This window comes from Miscanthus floridulus, chromosome 2 (assembly GCF_019320115.1).
Source record: "Miscanthus floridulus cultivar M001 chromosome 2, ASM1932011v1, whole genome shotgun sequence".
Classification (NCBI taxonomy): domain Eukaryota; kingdom Viridiplantae; phylum Streptophyta; class Magnoliopsida; order Poales; family Poaceae; genus Miscanthus; species Miscanthus floridulus.
In genome coordinates this window covers 175,534,911-175,552,299 of record NC_089581.1, presented here as the reverse complement: position 1 = coordinate 175,552,299, position 17,389 = coordinate 175,534,911, and the positions used below count along the sequence as shown (strand labels likewise).

Here is a 17,389-nt window from a genome sequence, read left to right as displayed (position 1 = left end):
CTAGTGGGCTTATATCGAATTAACTCTTGAATCTCAAGAGCTCAAGAGTTATAACTGAAGAAGTTAAAGGGTCATCTTCTATCTATATAAGGAACCTATGTATTCACTATTCGAGATGGAAAAAATAAGAGAAGACTAGTTTCATAAATACTTTGTCTATGATGTCATTCAACTGGAACGGAAGACGATATTCTACTAATTCTTGCTGATACGTAGCTATTACATATTATAATAGCTAGTACGTGTGATGGGTGACCTGGCGCTGCCGATGGATGGAGCTGGAGCCGGAACGACACGGCGCGACGACGACGCGGCCTGACGGCCGGCCCGTGCATTTGTGATTTGTCCTACGTGCTACGTCCACCGCGTACGCAACGTACAAGTACGTGCGTGCAGTCGGCACTCATGCCAGGCGCCCAGGCCAGGTTCCAAGGCTGCCATCTGCATGCATGCGCTGCGCCTTGGTTGTTGCCTCATCACATCGCGGATCTACGGATCCACGGCACAACGAGAGGGAAGGGGAGGCTTTACGCTGCCGCGGCCCTCTGCTGCTGCGCCGTGCCGCTTTTATGGCCGTCACACGCCGCAGTCGCTGCTTTTGATGCAATCCATCCATCCAACAACACAGGGGCAACCGTGTCAGTGGTGCCGCGCGCAGCAGCCGAGCATCGTGTTCGTGCAGCCGCTGTGCCACCACCAGCCCACCATGCAAGCACGCGGGAGCCCGGGACGGGACGCCGGATGCATTCGTTTGATCATTTCCCCGGCTCCTCGTCGCCCGGCACGGCGCCCTGGCCTGGCCCTGCCCCTCGCGCGCAGCAGGCAGAAGAGAACCAAGCGGGCAGACAAGGCGACATCGTGAGTGGCATGGCGTTGGCATGCATCGAAAGCGGTGGCTCAGCGCTCCGTGCCCGTTCTGTTCTTGGTGCCGTCGCCGTCGGCAAAGCGGGGCCTCGTCTTTTCTCTCTGTCTGTCTCCACGTCCGTCACCCCGGCCTCTCTGGCTCTCTCTCTCTCACACACACACACACACACTCTCTCACTCTTTTTTTTTGTTGCCTTGGCTGCTGCTCCACGCGTGTAAAGCTCACAGGGGCTGGCTCGAAACCCCATTTGAGCCCACAGCAACCATGACCCTCTCTTTGGACTCGTAGGAAGAAATTTAGGATTTCTATTTGTATGGATTGACTTACTTTAAGAACCCTCCGTCCACAAAAGAAATATAATTTTTGCTTCTTGAGAAACCAAATACTTTTAAATTTGACCAAAACTATAAAAAAAATTATTTATGATACAAAGTAAATATCATTAGGTTAATGATGAAGTATATTTTCATAATAAATTGGTTTGGAGACATAAATATGAATTCTATTCACCGAAACTTGAACTACTTTGATGGGTCATGATATTATATTTGTATTCCTTCGTGGACGGAGGGAGTATTATTTGATTTTGTAGGATTCTTTTTTAGGAAAAACAAAGAGAACTTTTCTTTATATTCAATTTCACAGGAAAATTACGAGAAAAAACATATACACAAATCTCATTGTTTCTTGTTTTCTGTTTTTTCATACAATTCATCTAAACTCCTATTCTCATAAAATTCTTATGTTTGCCACTCTTCTGTCTTGCATATGCAGTTATATTCTAATTTCGTTTTTTTTTTCAAATGCATGTTCCAAAGAGGGCCTATCTTCGCGTCATTGCCACGAGACCTCATCTTCTTGTTAGTGTCATTTCAAAACTAAGTCGATTTCAACTTCGAGGTAGCCCACCTCACCCACCCACACAATGTTAGTATAATTTTCATGAAATTTTAAAATTGAACCAATTTTTAATAAAATTTGCATTGTTGACCCTCCCTCCCTAACACTGCTTCCAATTCCAAGACGCTACGAAAACAAGGGCTTACCTACCGAACTTGTTGGCGTGTGAATAAAAGAGCCCGTTTGGCCGGGCTTCGAACGGCTCCGGCTCCGGCTCCGGCTCCTCTGACTCCTCCCCTGTTCATCCCCTGTAGCGACACTGTTCACCGGAGCCGTTTTTCTCTCTCATTCTTTCTCTCTCACTGACAACGCCGGAGCCGGAGAAGCTCATTTTTTTTTTCTCCTCCGGCTCCAGCTCCTGTGTGCTACAGGAGATCTGTTCTGTCTCTCCCACACGAGAACTGAAAATCACACATGCTGCTCTGAATTCTCAAGGTGACACAGTGCCAAGAGAAGGAAAAGAACAAACACGTCCTTAACAGCAAAATTCACCGCTTATGATGAAAAGCTCAAAAGCATGGTGGTTGCTATGTCGACTTACGTCAAATTTCATGCTCCCCCCCCCCCCCCCCCCCCCCCCCACCCACCCAATTATTAGCTACTCCCTCTGTCCCAGTTTATTTGTCGTTTTCGGTTTTCGTGTTACAAGTTTGACTCGATTTATAGAAAATGCTATCAACATTTGTATCTCCAAATAAATTTATTAAAAAACTAGATTCAAAGATCTTTTCGATGATACCAATTATGTATCATAAATATTAATATTTTTTAATATATATTTTGTTAAAATTATTTCTCGGGAAACGAAAGCGACAGATATTTTGGGACGGAGGGAGTATCAAAGCAATGGTAACTCCGCAATTTATCGTGAGTCCGCCCGAATAAATTCATCGTTCATCATGACATTTAATGACCTTTGCTTATGTATTTCGTATTTGATATGTACTTATGATCCGTGCTCAGGCTCATTAGAATAACTTGGTACATCTACCAATCGGCCTGTTTGTCGGTTGGTTTTTAGACTGGTTTGGGTTGGCTGGTGCTGGTTTATTGTGAGAGGAAAACACTATTATCTGGCTGAGTTGGGCTGGCTGAAACCAACAAGCGAACAGGCTGAATGATGCATAGTTTGATTTCTAAACGTGGGTTTCGACTTTCGTTAAAACGTACTACCATATCGGCCAGTACATGTAAATTTTGGAAGTGACTACATTTTCATACCATATACTACAACAACAAACCACGTAACAAACTACTAATATAACGCCGAACTTTTACTGCTGGGGAGGTTCAACAAAAGACTCGACTCAGCTAGGCGTAACCTGCCAAACAGGCCAACCCTAAACCACCCAGGTCATCACCACCGAACTTTTACTGCTGGGGAGGTTCAACAAAAGACTCGACTCAGCTAGGCGTAACCTGCCAAACAGGCCAACCCTAAACCACCCAGGTCATCACCATCACTAGGCTTGGGCAGCAGCGAGGAAAGCTGCCGCAGTCAAACAGCACATAAAAGCCAAAGCCACCAGGGCAGCAGCAATAGAAGCGAGCGAGCGAGCGAGCGAGCGGCGGGGGCGAGGGGTGGAGGACGAGGACGACGACCAGGCCAGCACCCAGCAGCCCCGGCGGAGAGGCGTCCCCTATGGCAGCTGCAGCTTCGCCCGCCGCCGCCTTTCCCCACCTCCTCTCCCTCTCCTCCTAATCCCCTTCCATTTCTCCCCCAACCCCCTCCCGCTTCCTCGCCAGTTGGTTCGTTCCGCACCCGCAGCCGTCGCCGTCGCCGTCGCCGCATTGGGGGACGCAATGGAGCAGGTAAGCGAGCGATCTGGCCCGATTCGGACTCGAGGGTTTTGATTTGGTTTCTCTGATTGAGCGTGTTCGGCTGTTCGCGTGCGTGCGTGCTGGCTGCAGTACGAGAAGCAGGAGAAGATCGGGGAGGGCACGTACGGGGTGGTGTACAAGGGGCTGGACAAGGCCACCAACGAGACGATCGCGCTCAAGAAGATCCGCCTCGAGCAGGAGGACGAGGGCGTCCCGTCCACCGCCATCCGCGAGATCTCTCTCCTCAAGGAGATGAACCACGACAACATCGTCAGGTCCGCTGCGCCTGCGCTGTCCTCCCTCCTCCATTAAATTTCCCATTTTGCATTGCCCTGTTCTAGTTGTTACTACGACGGATTCAGGATCGATCGATCGACCAACGCATCCGTGATCGATCGATTCGTTGGTCGGTCCAAGTGGGCAGTGCCTCCAGTTTAGCTTTGGTGGTTTTATGCAACAGTGGGTAGGTGTCGTTTTAGGATGGGGTTCGTTCATCGGTGGAAATGATGGTGTTGGTGTGTGTCCAGTGAAGTAAAGCGGTAGCATTTGATGGTGTGATGGCCTGTAGTGTTGGTACGCTGAGAAGCTTTACTCTTCTGCGTGCAGGTTACATGATGTTATCCACAGCGAGAAGCGCATATATCTTGTCTTCGAGTTCCTGGATCTGGACCTGAAGAAGTTCATGGACAATTGCCCGGAGTTTGCTAAGAATCCCACTTTGATTAAGGTGAGAAGCGCAGAATATGATAGTTTCTAATTGCGAGTCTACACCTTGCTTCTGTTCAGTTCCGCATATAGATAAACTCGAAGTTGGCTCATGCATTTATTGATTACTGATTTGGTATATGCTAGCACAACTTGTTATGCTATTCTTGGAATTGAACTTGCAACGGAACAATGGCAATGTGGAACTGAAAAGTAATCTAACTAAAGAACAGCTCAAGGTTGTAGAGTAGAGGCCGATCTAGTGTCTTCCTGTTGCATGTAAAACCTTTTCTGTCCCCGTCTGATGCGCTAGAATTTAGATAGAAGACAGAGATGGGTCCCACATCATCAGTTGAGCTCGATATATGCCGTATTTGCCTGTTGTCTTCTCTCGTCGAGCGTTACTGTGTCTTGATACGGTAGGAGAAAAGTGCTTATTTTGACTTTTTCTACTTACTAGGCTTGTCTTTGTAGTAACGTAAACCAGGATGTTTGACTTAGGAAGAAGGATCCATGTTTACATTTCCTCATGTACCTCTTTGGTATAGAACTTGTGGCACTGTAAACATTGTTTTTATCCTGGGGAGGGGGGAGAGACTCGCACCTGCTGTTTGGACGTATTTATATTCCTAACTTTGGAAATACCTTCAACTTACATTATTGCAGTGAGTTTGGAGTTTTCATTCACATAGCCTCTAATGCCTCTCAGTAACATGGTAGGACCTGTTTATTTGTGACCCCATGCACTGCATATTTCCTTATAAGGTTATCTTGGGCTCTACATAGCACATGGTTTTATCTCCTCAAGTAAACAGACACACTATCCTAGTGACTTTAGATCAACTTTTTCTCCACAGTAACTCCTGTGAATGCCAGATGTGTTCACTGCTATTGTCGATTCTTTGCTGTAAAGTGACTGGTAATGTAGCGTGACCATACCAGAACTGTGGGATTCTCGTGTGGGTGCCACCGTGCCTCTGCTCCAATGCCCGCTATTTTTGTGTACTATTAACTCAGTACTGGTACTGCATGTGCTTCCACTAGTTCTCTAACATGTTTTTAGGAGTTAGCTGATCCCATTATACATTGCACTGTATTCAATGTGGCACAACAGATTACTACTTACTTGGTTGGAGTGTGTTATATAGTGAACAAGACTAACGTAACTAGAAGTTTTTTCATCCTATTTATTTATTTCCCTTTCCTCATTTTCATTTTATCGCGTAAGCAGAAAATGAATGAGATGCTTGTGGATGCATTTTGAAATGTGACTATTGTCTTCTTTCTGCAGTCATACCTCTACCAGATACTCCGTGGTGTTGCTTACTGCCATTCTCATAGATTTCTTCATCGAGATTTGAAACCTCAGAACTTATTGATAGATCGGCGTACTAATACACTGAAGCTTGCAGACTTTGGTTTATCCAGGGCATTTGGAATTCCTGTCCGTACATTCACTCATGAGGTACATTTGTTATGCTCTAACTCGAGAAAGGGAGTTTGAATTGTCCTGTTAGGGAAAAAATATTGTGAGGGATGCCAAATTATGGATCCCTGTGATTTTATACCCATATATAACGTAACTTTTTGTTGTCTATTCTAGTCACATTAACTCACAATACATATCTATGGAAGTATTTTTCAGGTAGTGACATTATGGTACAGAGCTCCAGAAATTCTGCTTGGAGCGAAACAGTATTCGACACCAGTTGATGTATGGTCTGTGGGCTGTATCTTTGCGGAAATGGTGAACCAAAAGCCACTATTCCCTGGTGATTCTGAGATCGACGAACTGTTTAAGATATTCAGGTTCTATGATTGTGCTGGCATTAAGTTTCTTATTTTGTATTAGCATATTTTAGACTATCTGATTTTGTTTGTATCATGGTCACTGTTGAAGGGTATTAGGTACACCAAATGGACAAAGCTGGCCAGGAGTCAATTATTTGCCTGACTTCAAGACTGCTTTCCCCAGGTGGCAGGCTCAGGTAAGACAACAGCATAAGCATTTTGCTGGGCACATGTGGCAAGTGCATTGTGTATCCTCATCCTTAGGCCATAGCTTACTAATTGTGTTTGTCATTTTGCTGGGCACATGTGGCAAGTGCATTGTGTATCCTCATCCTTAGGCCATAGCTTACTAATTGTGTTTGTCATATATATATATATATATATATATATATATATATATATATAAAAAGGGCTAACAACTAGTTTGGCTACAAATTAGTCCACGTATTTGGGTGACTTAGAACTAAACTTTAGTTAGATGACTAAGGTTTAGTACACTAATGAAACCTTGCTAATTTTGGCTAGTGGGTAGCACATCTATTAGTTGATGGCTTGTTTTGATTTGAACCTGCTAAAATTTTAGTTGCTAGCTATCATCAAATAGGACCTACTATATCAGCCCACTCATACAGTAGTTATAGTCTTCACTATTAATACATGGCTCACTTTTTATGTCTCACAGAGTTTCTTGATTCTTGTGTCTAAGTCGGTTATAAGCTTACAACCCGCTTCTCCTCTCTCTCATTCCCTCTCTCCTCCATCTCAGCATTTAGCCTGCTTGCAGCCTCTTATTGGCCCGTTCGGTTTACCCCATATTCGGTTTGTTCGGCTTCTTTTTTCAGCCGGAACAGTGTTTTTCTCTCGCAACAATTCAACCAGAACAACGTTTTCAGTCAGTTTTAGCCAAAATTCTGCCTGTCAAATGGGGCCATTATACTTGCTCTTAATTACTCCTCTTTACTCCTTAGGGTTTTAATGATACATGCACTGCAGCAATTTGTTCAAGCTACGGGCAGTATCTGTATCTCCTCTCCAATTTAATCATTGTAATTAATGCCTGAATAAAACAAGGCATATCTACTGGCACAACCATATCACATGCATGATTGGATCTGATTATCTAGAGAGAGAGAGAGAAACGGACTGCACAAGCACCGTGCATGTCAGGGCTGGGTGAAGTTTAGGATTTTGGTTACCGTAGTACTTTCGTTTTTATTTGACAATTAGTATTCAATCATAGACTAATTAGACTCAAAATATTCGTCTCGTAATTTTCAACCAAACTATGCAATTAATTTTTTTTTGTCTACATTTAATGCTCCATGTACATATCGCAAGATTCGATGTAATAGCTACTGTAGCACTTTTTGAAATTTTTTTTTAGAAATAAACAAGGCCTCAGTATGCCGCCACTCACCAACTACCACCCTGATCCTGAATCCCGATTCCTGATCTGCTCTTCTGGAAACGCCGGGCCCCATTCTTTTATCCTGCAGGCTGCAACGATTTATTTCCTCCCCGTGAGGCTTGCAATGTTTTTTTTTCTCCACTTGAGGCTTTTTGTTTCATCTGTTCTTGTCTTTTTGAGAAAAACTGCATCCAAAAAGACAAGCAATTGGCCACTGCTCTATCATGTGTGGTGTCATGTGTGCTGCACTTTCTGCACTCCACGAGCCATACTTACCATCTTGGACGTGTCCTCTGCATGCTCTGGATCCGCACCTTCTTCTGCAACCAACAGTCTCTTGTGTTCTTGACTTGCTGTATTTGTAGCAGTAGACGTGTACTTACTGCATGCGCGCAGAGATCCATATGCGGTATTGTGTTAACGGTTGTTAATGGTGGATGATGGCTGGTGCAGGCGGTAGCGGACGGCGACTCCGCGGTGGGGCGCAAGAAGCTGATGGGGGCCAGCATGGTGGTGGTGGAGGACAAGCAACAGCTGAGCCCCGTGTCGGTTCTGGATTTCCACTTCGATGACGACGACGGCGAGGAAGGGAGCGATGCCGGCACCTGCTCCTCCCCCGCTTTCCAGTTCCAGCGCTGCACGCCGCCGGCGGACCTCCAGAGTAAGCTGCTTCTTGCCATCCCTGCACACCCATCGATCCCAAATTCCATCTTCTTCCTCATTTTTACCAGATTTATTTACTAAACTGTATGCATACATAACAGCCAGCACTTTCAGTTTGATTCGATGACTGTTACAACTAGATGGCTAGAGGATTCTAGAGGATGCTAGGCTTGCAAATTGTTTCTAGTCCGGCCCCGCTGATCTAGGACAGGATGGCCACCGTGTTCGAGTAACACCCTGCTTGGTCAGTGTGCCATGGCCAATGCCACCGAAGAAGAAGAATCGTGCACTGTCCGAACACCATTAATGCTACGCCGATTCTTGAGCAGAGCCCGTTCGTTTAAACTTATCAGCCGGCTTATCAGCTAGAGTCTACAGTATTTTTCTCTCATAATAAATCAATTAGGCCAGCTTATTAGCCGACTTTAATATCAGCCGAACAGGTACGGGAGGCCTCCTCGATCAGGCAACCGGAGGAAAACAACGCTACTAGCTGCGCCGGTCTCTTTCTCTCTGGTTGTTGCACAAAAAGGAAGTAACTGTCAATCAATGCTATAACTATAATTGTCCTCGATCACACATTAACATATGGTGCTCAATGGCCATAATCGCTGACCGTGTGATTAATGGCACGTGACGATGGCGACGATTGTCATCGCAACGCATCACGATTCACTACGCACCTAGGTCAACTAGGTTAGTAATTGTGATGCATCGTCGTCCGTGTTAAACAAACTCCTCCCCGTATCAGCTACCCCTCTAGTTTCCTAAAATATGTCATTTTGGACAAGGCTTAGATCAAATATTTTGGAAATGTAAATCATGAATAACTTTTAAATTATTGAGCTTGGAAATATGAAAACCATATGAGTAGATTTATCTTGAAATATACTTTTTTTTAAAAAATATATATATATCATTTTTCAATAAATATTTTTATAATCGTTGTGACGGTTGAGGAGCACAGTATTCATACTTTAATTTAATTATCTGCATGCATGTCATTTTTTTTAATGAGCGAGCTTGGATGTCATCATCGGACGTACTGCACGCAGGGACGAAGCAGCAGGTGCAGTTGCTGCACAAGATCGGACGGTACGACGGAGGCGGCGTCGTGCAGGGAATCGACCCTGTGGACCTCGACGTACGGTTCACGGCAGCCACCTCGGAGTCCGGGGACTCCGCCGACGCCAGCACGCGTCTCACAACCACCACCAGCGGCTCGAGCACGAATAGCAGCAGCAGCGCGGAGGCGACGGCGACGGCGACACGGCACGACGACGACGAGGTGGAGCACCAGAGCGCCGACCACTCGTCCTTGCCCGATCACCACCAGGAGCAAGAAGAGCCCGACGACGAGTACCGCTTGCTCGCGCGGCTGCTGGAGCACGACGCGGCGGCGGCGGCGTGCCTGGACGACGAGGTCTCCCGCGTGCTCGTCCTCGACTTCTTCGCGGAGGGCGCCGACCGTCTCGTCCGTTCGGCGGCCGGCGGCAGGCCGCTGGACGACGACCGAAGCGAAGCGGCGGCGGAGGCGCTGGTGGGCGCGGCCGCGGAGTGGCTGCGTGGCGCGGGGCCGCGGTGGGGCATCGGGGACGTGGTGCTCTCGGGGAAGGCGGCGCTGGACGACTTGGAGCGGAGCCGGCGGTGGATGTGCGTGAGCGAGGAGGAGCGCGACGTCGGCGCGGACGTGGAGGGCGTCGTGGTCGACGCGCTGCTGGACGAGCTCGTCAGGGAGCTGGCCGTGCTCTGCCTTGGTGGCCGCGCGGTGATATGGTCGTCGATGCGTCGGAGCTAGGACGTGCTCGTTCGTTAACTGAGTGTTGACGTCACGTCACAAGGATTTCGCCGGCGAGGTCCCGGCCCAGTACTCGGTGGAGGCAGTCCATAGAGCGTGTACATGTCCGAGGTTCCGAGTTACTAGCTAGGTACTCAAATTTTGGAGTTTTTTTAGGGTGTGGCAAGCTCAAGGTTGATCTTTCTTTTCCACTATGATGAATTTGGTATATGCCAACGTGTTTTGATGATCGACTATCAGCGTTCGGGTTGACCTCCATCAATTGTTGATGTTGGTCCTCAGATTTAACGTGGGTAGGAGTTAAACCAGTATCTTGAATCCGGTGGAGCTCATTCTATATCTACAGTTTAAGTTTTCTAATCCTCAAAGACACAGGCCGATCAGACAGTCTAGGGAGCATCAACTATACTATGAGAGTGCGAGAATGAGGATTTTCGATGTCTTCGTCATGGCCATTGGCCATTGCTCTCTCATGGCCCGGCGTCCCTGGCAGCGACATCACCTATGGCTGCTTCTTGAGAAGACAGGATACTTGTTAGCTAGATTGTTTTAGAACCTTGCATCTCATTCGGCCACCAAAATCTGCAAAATCTCGACCTCACATATTTATCTTTTGTGTGTTCTTATATGTTGTTCTTGAGAATTGAAAAAGAGAAACATGATCTATCTATAACTTCTATACTCCTATTTCTTGGTATCAGGAACAGGAAAACGAATCTGGCAAGTGAATAGGTCAAGGAAATAAATAGAAAGTAACATTTCATCTGGATGTGCAGTACCTGATCCACAATTTGTTCAACAACGTCATCAGAAAGAGAACAGATCTAATTCATTTAGAATAGCTGGTCGGATACTGGAATCTACTATTCAAAATCAAATTAGAGGCGAAAGAAAATACAATCTTAATTACTTGATTATCTCTGTTTCATTCTCAACACCTATCCCATTAGAGCCTCAGCCCACATATCCACTCGCTGGGTTGGCACCATGGCCCAGCAGCAGTGAGGCCCATACGTTATTCGCGAATCCCTCGGCCCATCGTTAACTCAGAGGCCACTGCTGCTGGGCGAGCGTAGGCGTAGTACCTCTTCTTCCTTTCCGAACCCTCGCGCCGCCGCCTAGCACTCATTTTCCTTCCTACACCCCAACCTGATCTGACCAAGCCCTAAACACCATCTCCTTTCCCCTCGATCCATGGCCGCCGCCGCCGCCGCCACCGCCCCATCCCGCAAGACGGAGACCTACACTGACACCAAGCGCCGCGACGACGTGCGCGGCGCCAACATCGCCGCTGCGCGCGCCGTCGCCGACGCCGTGCGTACCTCGCTGGGCCCCCGTGGCATGGACAAGATGATCTCCTCGGGCGACCAGGCACAGGAGGTCATCATCACCAACGACGGTGCCACCATCCTCTCCCGCATGGCGCTCCTCCAGCCCGCCGCGCGCATGCTCGCCGAGCTATCCCGCTCCCAGGACGCCGCCGCTGGGGACGGCACCACGACTGTCGTCGTCCTCGCTGGATCCCTCCTCCGCCGCGCCCCGTCGCTCCTCTCCGCCGGGGCCCACCCCACCGCCGCCGCCGACGCTCTCCACCGCCTCGCCACGCGCGCTGTTGAGATCCTCCACACCATGGCCATCCCCATTGAGCTATCCGACCGGGAGTCCCTCGTCAAGTCCGCGTCCACTGCTCTCAACTCTAAGGTCGTCTCCCAGTACTCCACCCTTCTCTCGCCCCTCGCCGTCGACGCCGCCCTCTCCGTGGTGGATCCCGCTCACCCTGACCTTCTCGACCTCCGCGGCATCCGCATCGTCAAGAAGCTTGGTGGCACCGTGGACGATACTGAGCTCGTCCGTGGCCTCATCTTTGACAAGAAGGCTAGCCATGCTGCTGGGGGCCCAACTCGGGTTGAGAATGCCAAGATCGCCGTCATACAGTTCCAAATCTCACCACCCAAGACTGACATTGAGCAGAGCGTCATTGTATCGGACTATGCACAGATGGACCGCATCCTACGCGAGGAGCGCAATTACATCCTCGGGATGGTCAAGAAGATCAAGGTGGCTGGATGCAATGTCTTGCTCATTCAGAAGAGCATCTTGCGCGACGCTGTCACTGACTTGTCTCTGCACTATCTTGCTAAGGCAAAGATTTTGGTGGTGAAGGATGTGGAGAGGGATGAGATTGAGTTCATCACCAAGACCCTAAACTGCCTTCCCATTGCCAACATTGAGCACTTCCGCACGGATAAGCTTGGGTATGCAGATGTTGTTGAGGAAATCTCTGTTGGGGAGGGTAAGGTTGTGAAGATCACTGGTATCAGGGACATGGGTAGGACCGCGACTGTACTTGTCAGGGGGTCGAACCAGTTGGTTATTGATGAAGCTGAACGCAGTCTCCATGATGCCCTCTGTGTCATAAGGTACAATTTTTCTTATGTTGAGATAATAATCCAATGCTATATTCATAATTGCTTCTGAATTCTAGTCTGATATAGGTGGTTTGTGTTGCTTTGTGTTCCACGGCACTCTGCTATGTAGTATATTGTATATGTTCTGAGAGTCTGGTGTGTGGTGCTCTCTGCTTCATGGACTGGCCTGTCATATGGACTAATGTCCGCTTGGCTCTTTGTTTACACTTTTGCATAACACAATGCACAAATTAATGACTGATGGGTATTAAATGTATATGGTCTTGGATGGTTGCTGTCGTGAACTTCTGATTAGTATAATCTTTGTGCTCAATTGTTAGTGGCAATTTGATTCTTACCCAGCCTTTCATGCCGGCCCGGAATGGTGGAATATACGTATGGTGTCGCGTAGGCGTCCACCATAAATGCCTAGGTGTTGTGAGGGGGGTAGGGCGCCTCGCCTCACCATTGCTACTGCTATTTCCTTAGAACATTTGAAATTTATAAAGGCATTCTCTTCACTTGTATTATAATCATCTTTTGTTAGGGATATGTATACATTTATTATAAAAAAGCATTTCATTAAGTTAGATTTTCGTAGTCTTGTAGCTTTCTCTTCTCTATACAGAGTAAGTTGGTGGTTTTAAATGCAATAGCTTTTTTATAGCAAAATTATTTGGAAAACCTCATCATTGGTTCTTGTTTTGGGCTTGCCATTTTACCTGGAGATACTGGCATAATAACTTGTTAGTAATAGTGAGCCATTTTCCTTCATCCTCTATTTTCTGCCAGAGGCACATTCAGCATCTTTTAATTGTTAACTAGCGAATGTCTGGAGAACTTGATGAATAGTTAGCATGTTTTGATTATTAACTAGCAAATGTGACTGTGTGTTGCAATGGGGGAACATTCATCCATACGTGGATGATAATATTTAGATGATGTTATCAAGAATCTTGTCAACTAAAAACAATTAATTCAAATGAACTTGAATTTCAGCAGCCATCAGAACCATGCCTATATCAGCACCAATTAGTACAATGGATTTATTTGTACAAACCAAAGGGTATTTTCATATTAACAGTTAGGTATTGAAGATTGGTTTCTAGCTGCATGTCCATGTGGGTTATGAAAAAAAGTATCTAGATTGAAGCAAAAGAGGTCTCTACACAAACAGACTAATGTACAGACAATATGGTAGATGATAGGTGAATGGAAAGAACAGACCTGATGTGCGGAGGAGGGATAATTTTTAGGTGGTGATATCAACAATCTTCTCAACCAAAAAAAAAATCATTCAACTTTACAACAATGAATTTGAATTCGGCAGCAATGAGAACCGTGGTTGCATCACCAAGAATAAGGACAATGGATTTATATACAAACCAAAGGATATTTTCATCTGAACAGTTAGGTATCGAAGTTTGGTTTCCAGTTACATGTCCATGTGGGTATGAAAAAAACTAGTATATTCTAAATTGAAGCAAAAGTGGTCTTTGGACAAACAGACTAATGTGCAGACAATATGGTAGATCATAGGTATGTGTGGAAAAAACAGACCTGGCATGTGGAGGGAATGGGGTGGATGCCTGGCAGTCTGCTTGACGTTTTGAAGGTCTGTTTGAGGTGGTTCATCGGCGTTGGTGAAGCCGCGACGAAGATGGCAGGGATGCTGTCCTTGGCGTTGATGTTGCGACCGTGCGAGACCTTGTGCGATGCTCGTCTGAAGTACTGACTGTATGAAACCATGGAACAAAGGTCAGGTGTACCTTCCGATGGGTGGGTAGGGTGGAAGGGGGGGGGGGGGGGGGGGGGGGGGGGGAGTAGTAAGGGCTTGGTGTGACATCCATTCACAATGACGGTATGGTGCACATTGGATGGCACCACAAGGTGGATGGTGGCAGGACAGTGAGCACTCATGTGCGACAGGTGAGATCTGGCGTCATCAAAGTGATGCTGTGATTGTAGCCTTAATGAAGTGGTGCTGTAATTGTTTCCTTCTTTTAGTGGTGGGGTGAGGTTAGGGAAAAAAATGGTAGGGCATGCATGGAAGAAACAGGGGCAGAAGAAAGCGGGATGGAGGAAAATTACATTCTTTTTAAGTAGAGAGATTGTGTGCTCTGGAGGAATTCATGTTTTGTATTTTACGTGAGAGAGCCATGTATCAATGGTGGGCTCCTGGCAGTTTCTGGAGAATAAATTGTGTGATGCCTGTCTGGGGTCAGCAGTGCTTGTTAGCACAAGATCGTGCATGGTGTGTTGATTATTAATTTTCATTGGTCTAGCATGATCACAATTTGATCTAATGACAAAATGGTTGGTGCTTTCTAGTCCATGGTCTACGAAGCTGGATCCTTGGTTAAACACTGTATATTTTTGGGCCTGATTGAGCCCTAGCTCTATACATATGTTGAGACTCCTATGTAGTTTATAACCCAACTTAGGTTTATTGTTCAATTCACACCAGCTGTTAGAGGGCTCCCAGGACTTGATTTGCATTAGCAAAATGATTACATTTTTTTTTTGCATTGTCCTTTTATGCTACCAAACAATTTATGGACCTCCTTTACCTAGTTCATGGCAAAGTAGGCTTGGAAGTGTGTGATCATTGTACACTGTCGTTCTGGAGTCTGTACAGTGTTTTGATTGTTGTCCTTGCTTGAATGCTTTGGGTTTGTCTGCTCAGTTCTTGACTTGGATTTAGTATATGTTGAAGATGTCGAAGCTGAGAAAATTGTTAAGATCATTGGTGGCATACCTAACTCATTAGTAAGGATATTTTCATGATATGGTGGCTATAATGCTAGTTATAAATTTCATAACAATGTAGCTGTGCTTAAACACACATTGTATTCCTTTTAAACTCCCCCCCCCCCCCCCCCCCCCCCCCCCCTGGTACCCGACTTAAACATTGCATTAGTATGGTGTCTATATTTTAAACCAAGTAAAAAGGAGTTTTTATTTTATACCTCTTTTGATGCTTCAGGTGCTTGGTGAACAAGAGGTTTTTGATTGCTGGTGGCGGTGCTCCAGAAATAGAGATGTCAATGCAGCTGGCTGCTTGGGCTAAGGAGCTTCGAGGGATGGAGAGTTACTGCATCAAGGAGTTTGCTGAGGCACTTGAGGTCATCCCTTACACACTGGCTGAGAATGCTGGGCTCAACCCAATCTCCATCGTCACTGAACTCAGGAATCGCCATGCCAGAGGTGAGAAGAACGCTGGCATCAATGTGAGGAAAGGGCAGATCACAAACATCCTGGAGGAGAATGTTGTGCAGCCTTTGCTGGTGAGCACAAGTGCCATTACGCTAGCCTGCGAGTGTGTCAGAATGATCTTGAAGATTGATGACATTGTCACTGTTAGGTAAGAGCCTGCGAGTGTCAGAATGATCTTGAAGATTGATGAAGTTGGTGGTCATGTCAGCCTGCTCTGTTCTGTCTGGATTGATAGTAGTTAGGTTTCTACTTAATGTAGAACTTTATTCATGGGCGTGTTTGTACACTTGGATGTTTTATACACGTGGTGTGATGTTAGTACGGAGAGGACAGTAATGTACTATCCTTCCATGAAACTACCAGGGAGGGTTGCGCCTGCGATCTCCATTTTCTTTTAATTGGCCGTGTATGCCTTTGTTTCCTTACATGTAAGGCATACTTTTTCTTGAAATTTTGTGCATGTTGTGTTTCAACCTGTTCTTGGCTTTATGAACTTATATATGTTTTTTTTTGTGAAATTGGGAAAGGATTTCATTCATTATAAGCAAAGTACAACGATTGGGTGAAAAATCTCCAAATTGAAGTTTTGCAAGGCCTAATGTCCGGAATTCAGAAGCAATTATGATTTATGAATATAGCATTGGATGAGATAAATTGTACCTTAGGACACAGGGCATCATGGAGACACGTTATGCTGCATGTCAATACTGCCTGTGATGCTTTAGCCCCCCCCCCCCCCCCCCCCCCCCCCCCCCACACACACACACACACACCACCACACACACACACACACACACACATTTCAGCTAGCTGATGTATTGATGTTACATATGATTTTTTTTATAGGTGTTACATATGAAATTGTAGTACCTGCTAGAGTATTACACTTTCTTAGGCTTAACGGAAAAATATCTGCTCATATGAATTGAGGCCACCTGAATTGCACAGTTCTCAATTTGTTATCCAGGTATTTCTGTACTTGCCAGTACATGTGCTGCTTCATGCACTTTATTCAAATCAATCTATGAAGTAGCTAGTCCTGGTCCCGTAGAAATTGCTGTTATCACAATAATATTAGTTGTACTAGTTTCTGAAACGTGTAGGTTGCCCGCCACGGTCTGCCACACCTAATGTTAGGCTTGCCACGGTTGCTTTGATAGGTGTTCGCCACGGTTGCCCGCCACGGTCTGCGACGCCTAATGTTTGGCTTGCCACGGTTTGCCCACCACAGTCTGCCAGGTTCCGCCACAGACCCTGCTGCCAACTCCGCGGCCACCCTACCATCCCCGCCTGCCCCTCTCACCATGAGCCCGCTCGCGGTGGCCACAGGCTGCACGGGCCTAGCGTACCACGCCACAGAACCCAACCTGTTGCGGGGTCAAAGACGACGGGCCTGTTGCAGCCGCTGCAGGTCCCGGTGGCCGAACGCTTGCTCAGCCTGGGCATTCGGTTAACCAAATCCGATCGGTACGGTTTCTCTGTTCTTTATAAAATTCGGTTAGTAGCAAACTCAGAACCGCTTGGTTAGTTAGAAAACTCGGACCCGATGAATTTCGGTGTCGGTTAGTTCGGTTCTAAACTCATTGCACAGCAGCGAAACAGAAGAAAGAGAGAAAAATGAAAAAAAAAAACACAGCGGAGGGCTCCAGTCAGAGGCCCCGCGGTGTCTTCCCATCTCGCCGCCTCGCCTCCATGCCGCCGCCCGCCGGCCACCTCGCCTCTGTGCTGTCGGCCACCTCGCGTCGCCTCCGCACCTCCGCGCCGCCTTGCCTTCGTGTCGCTTGCTAGGACTGGGTCACGGTGCCGCACTGCCG

At 46.8% G+C, this 17,389-nt stretch overlaps 3 protein-coding genes across 3 annotated transcripts in view; all 3 read left to right on the top strand.

Annotated features, from left to right (window-relative positions):
* The first annotated feature begins 3,255 nt into the window (after positions 1-3,255).
* The window catches only part of LOC136535800 (cell division control protein 2 homolog), a 69,942-nt gene continuing 55,808 nt past the window's right edge, over positions 3,256-17,389 (top strand). Inside the window, exons 1-6 of the mRNA XM_066528207.1 lie at positions 3,256-3,577; positions 3,677-3,861; positions 4,193-4,313; positions 5,583-5,756; positions 5,937-6,100; positions 6,192-6,279. Of these exons, the coding sequence (XP_066384304.1) occupies positions 3,569-3,577; positions 3,677-3,861; positions 4,193-4,313; positions 5,583-5,756; positions 5,937-6,100; positions 6,192-6,279 (741 nt within the window). The 5' untranslated portion in view covers positions 3,256-3,568. The remainder of the gene's footprint in view (positions 3,578-3,676; positions 3,862-4,192; positions 4,314-5,582; positions 5,757-5,936; positions 6,101-6,191; positions 6,280-17,389) is intronic.
* LOC136535799 (uncharacterized) lies at positions 7,715-10,097 on the top strand. Its single transcript, XM_066528205.1, has 2 exons — positions 7,715-8,151; positions 9,209-10,097. The coding sequence occupies exons 1-2, from the start codon at positions 7,986-7,988 to the stop codon at positions 9,949-9,951; spliced, it is 909 nt and encodes a 302-aa protein (XP_066384302.1). The 5' UTR covers positions 7,715-7,985; the 3' UTR covers positions 9,952-10,097.
* LOC136540775 (T-complex protein 1 subunit delta-like) lies at positions 11,101-16,070 on the top strand. Its single transcript, XM_066532796.1, has 2 exons — positions 11,101-12,371; positions 15,346-16,070. The coding sequence occupies exons 1-2, from the start codon at positions 11,146-11,148 to the stop codon at positions 15,725-15,727; spliced, it is 1,608 nt and encodes a 535-aa protein (XP_066388893.1). The 5' UTR covers positions 11,101-11,145; the 3' UTR covers positions 15,728-16,070.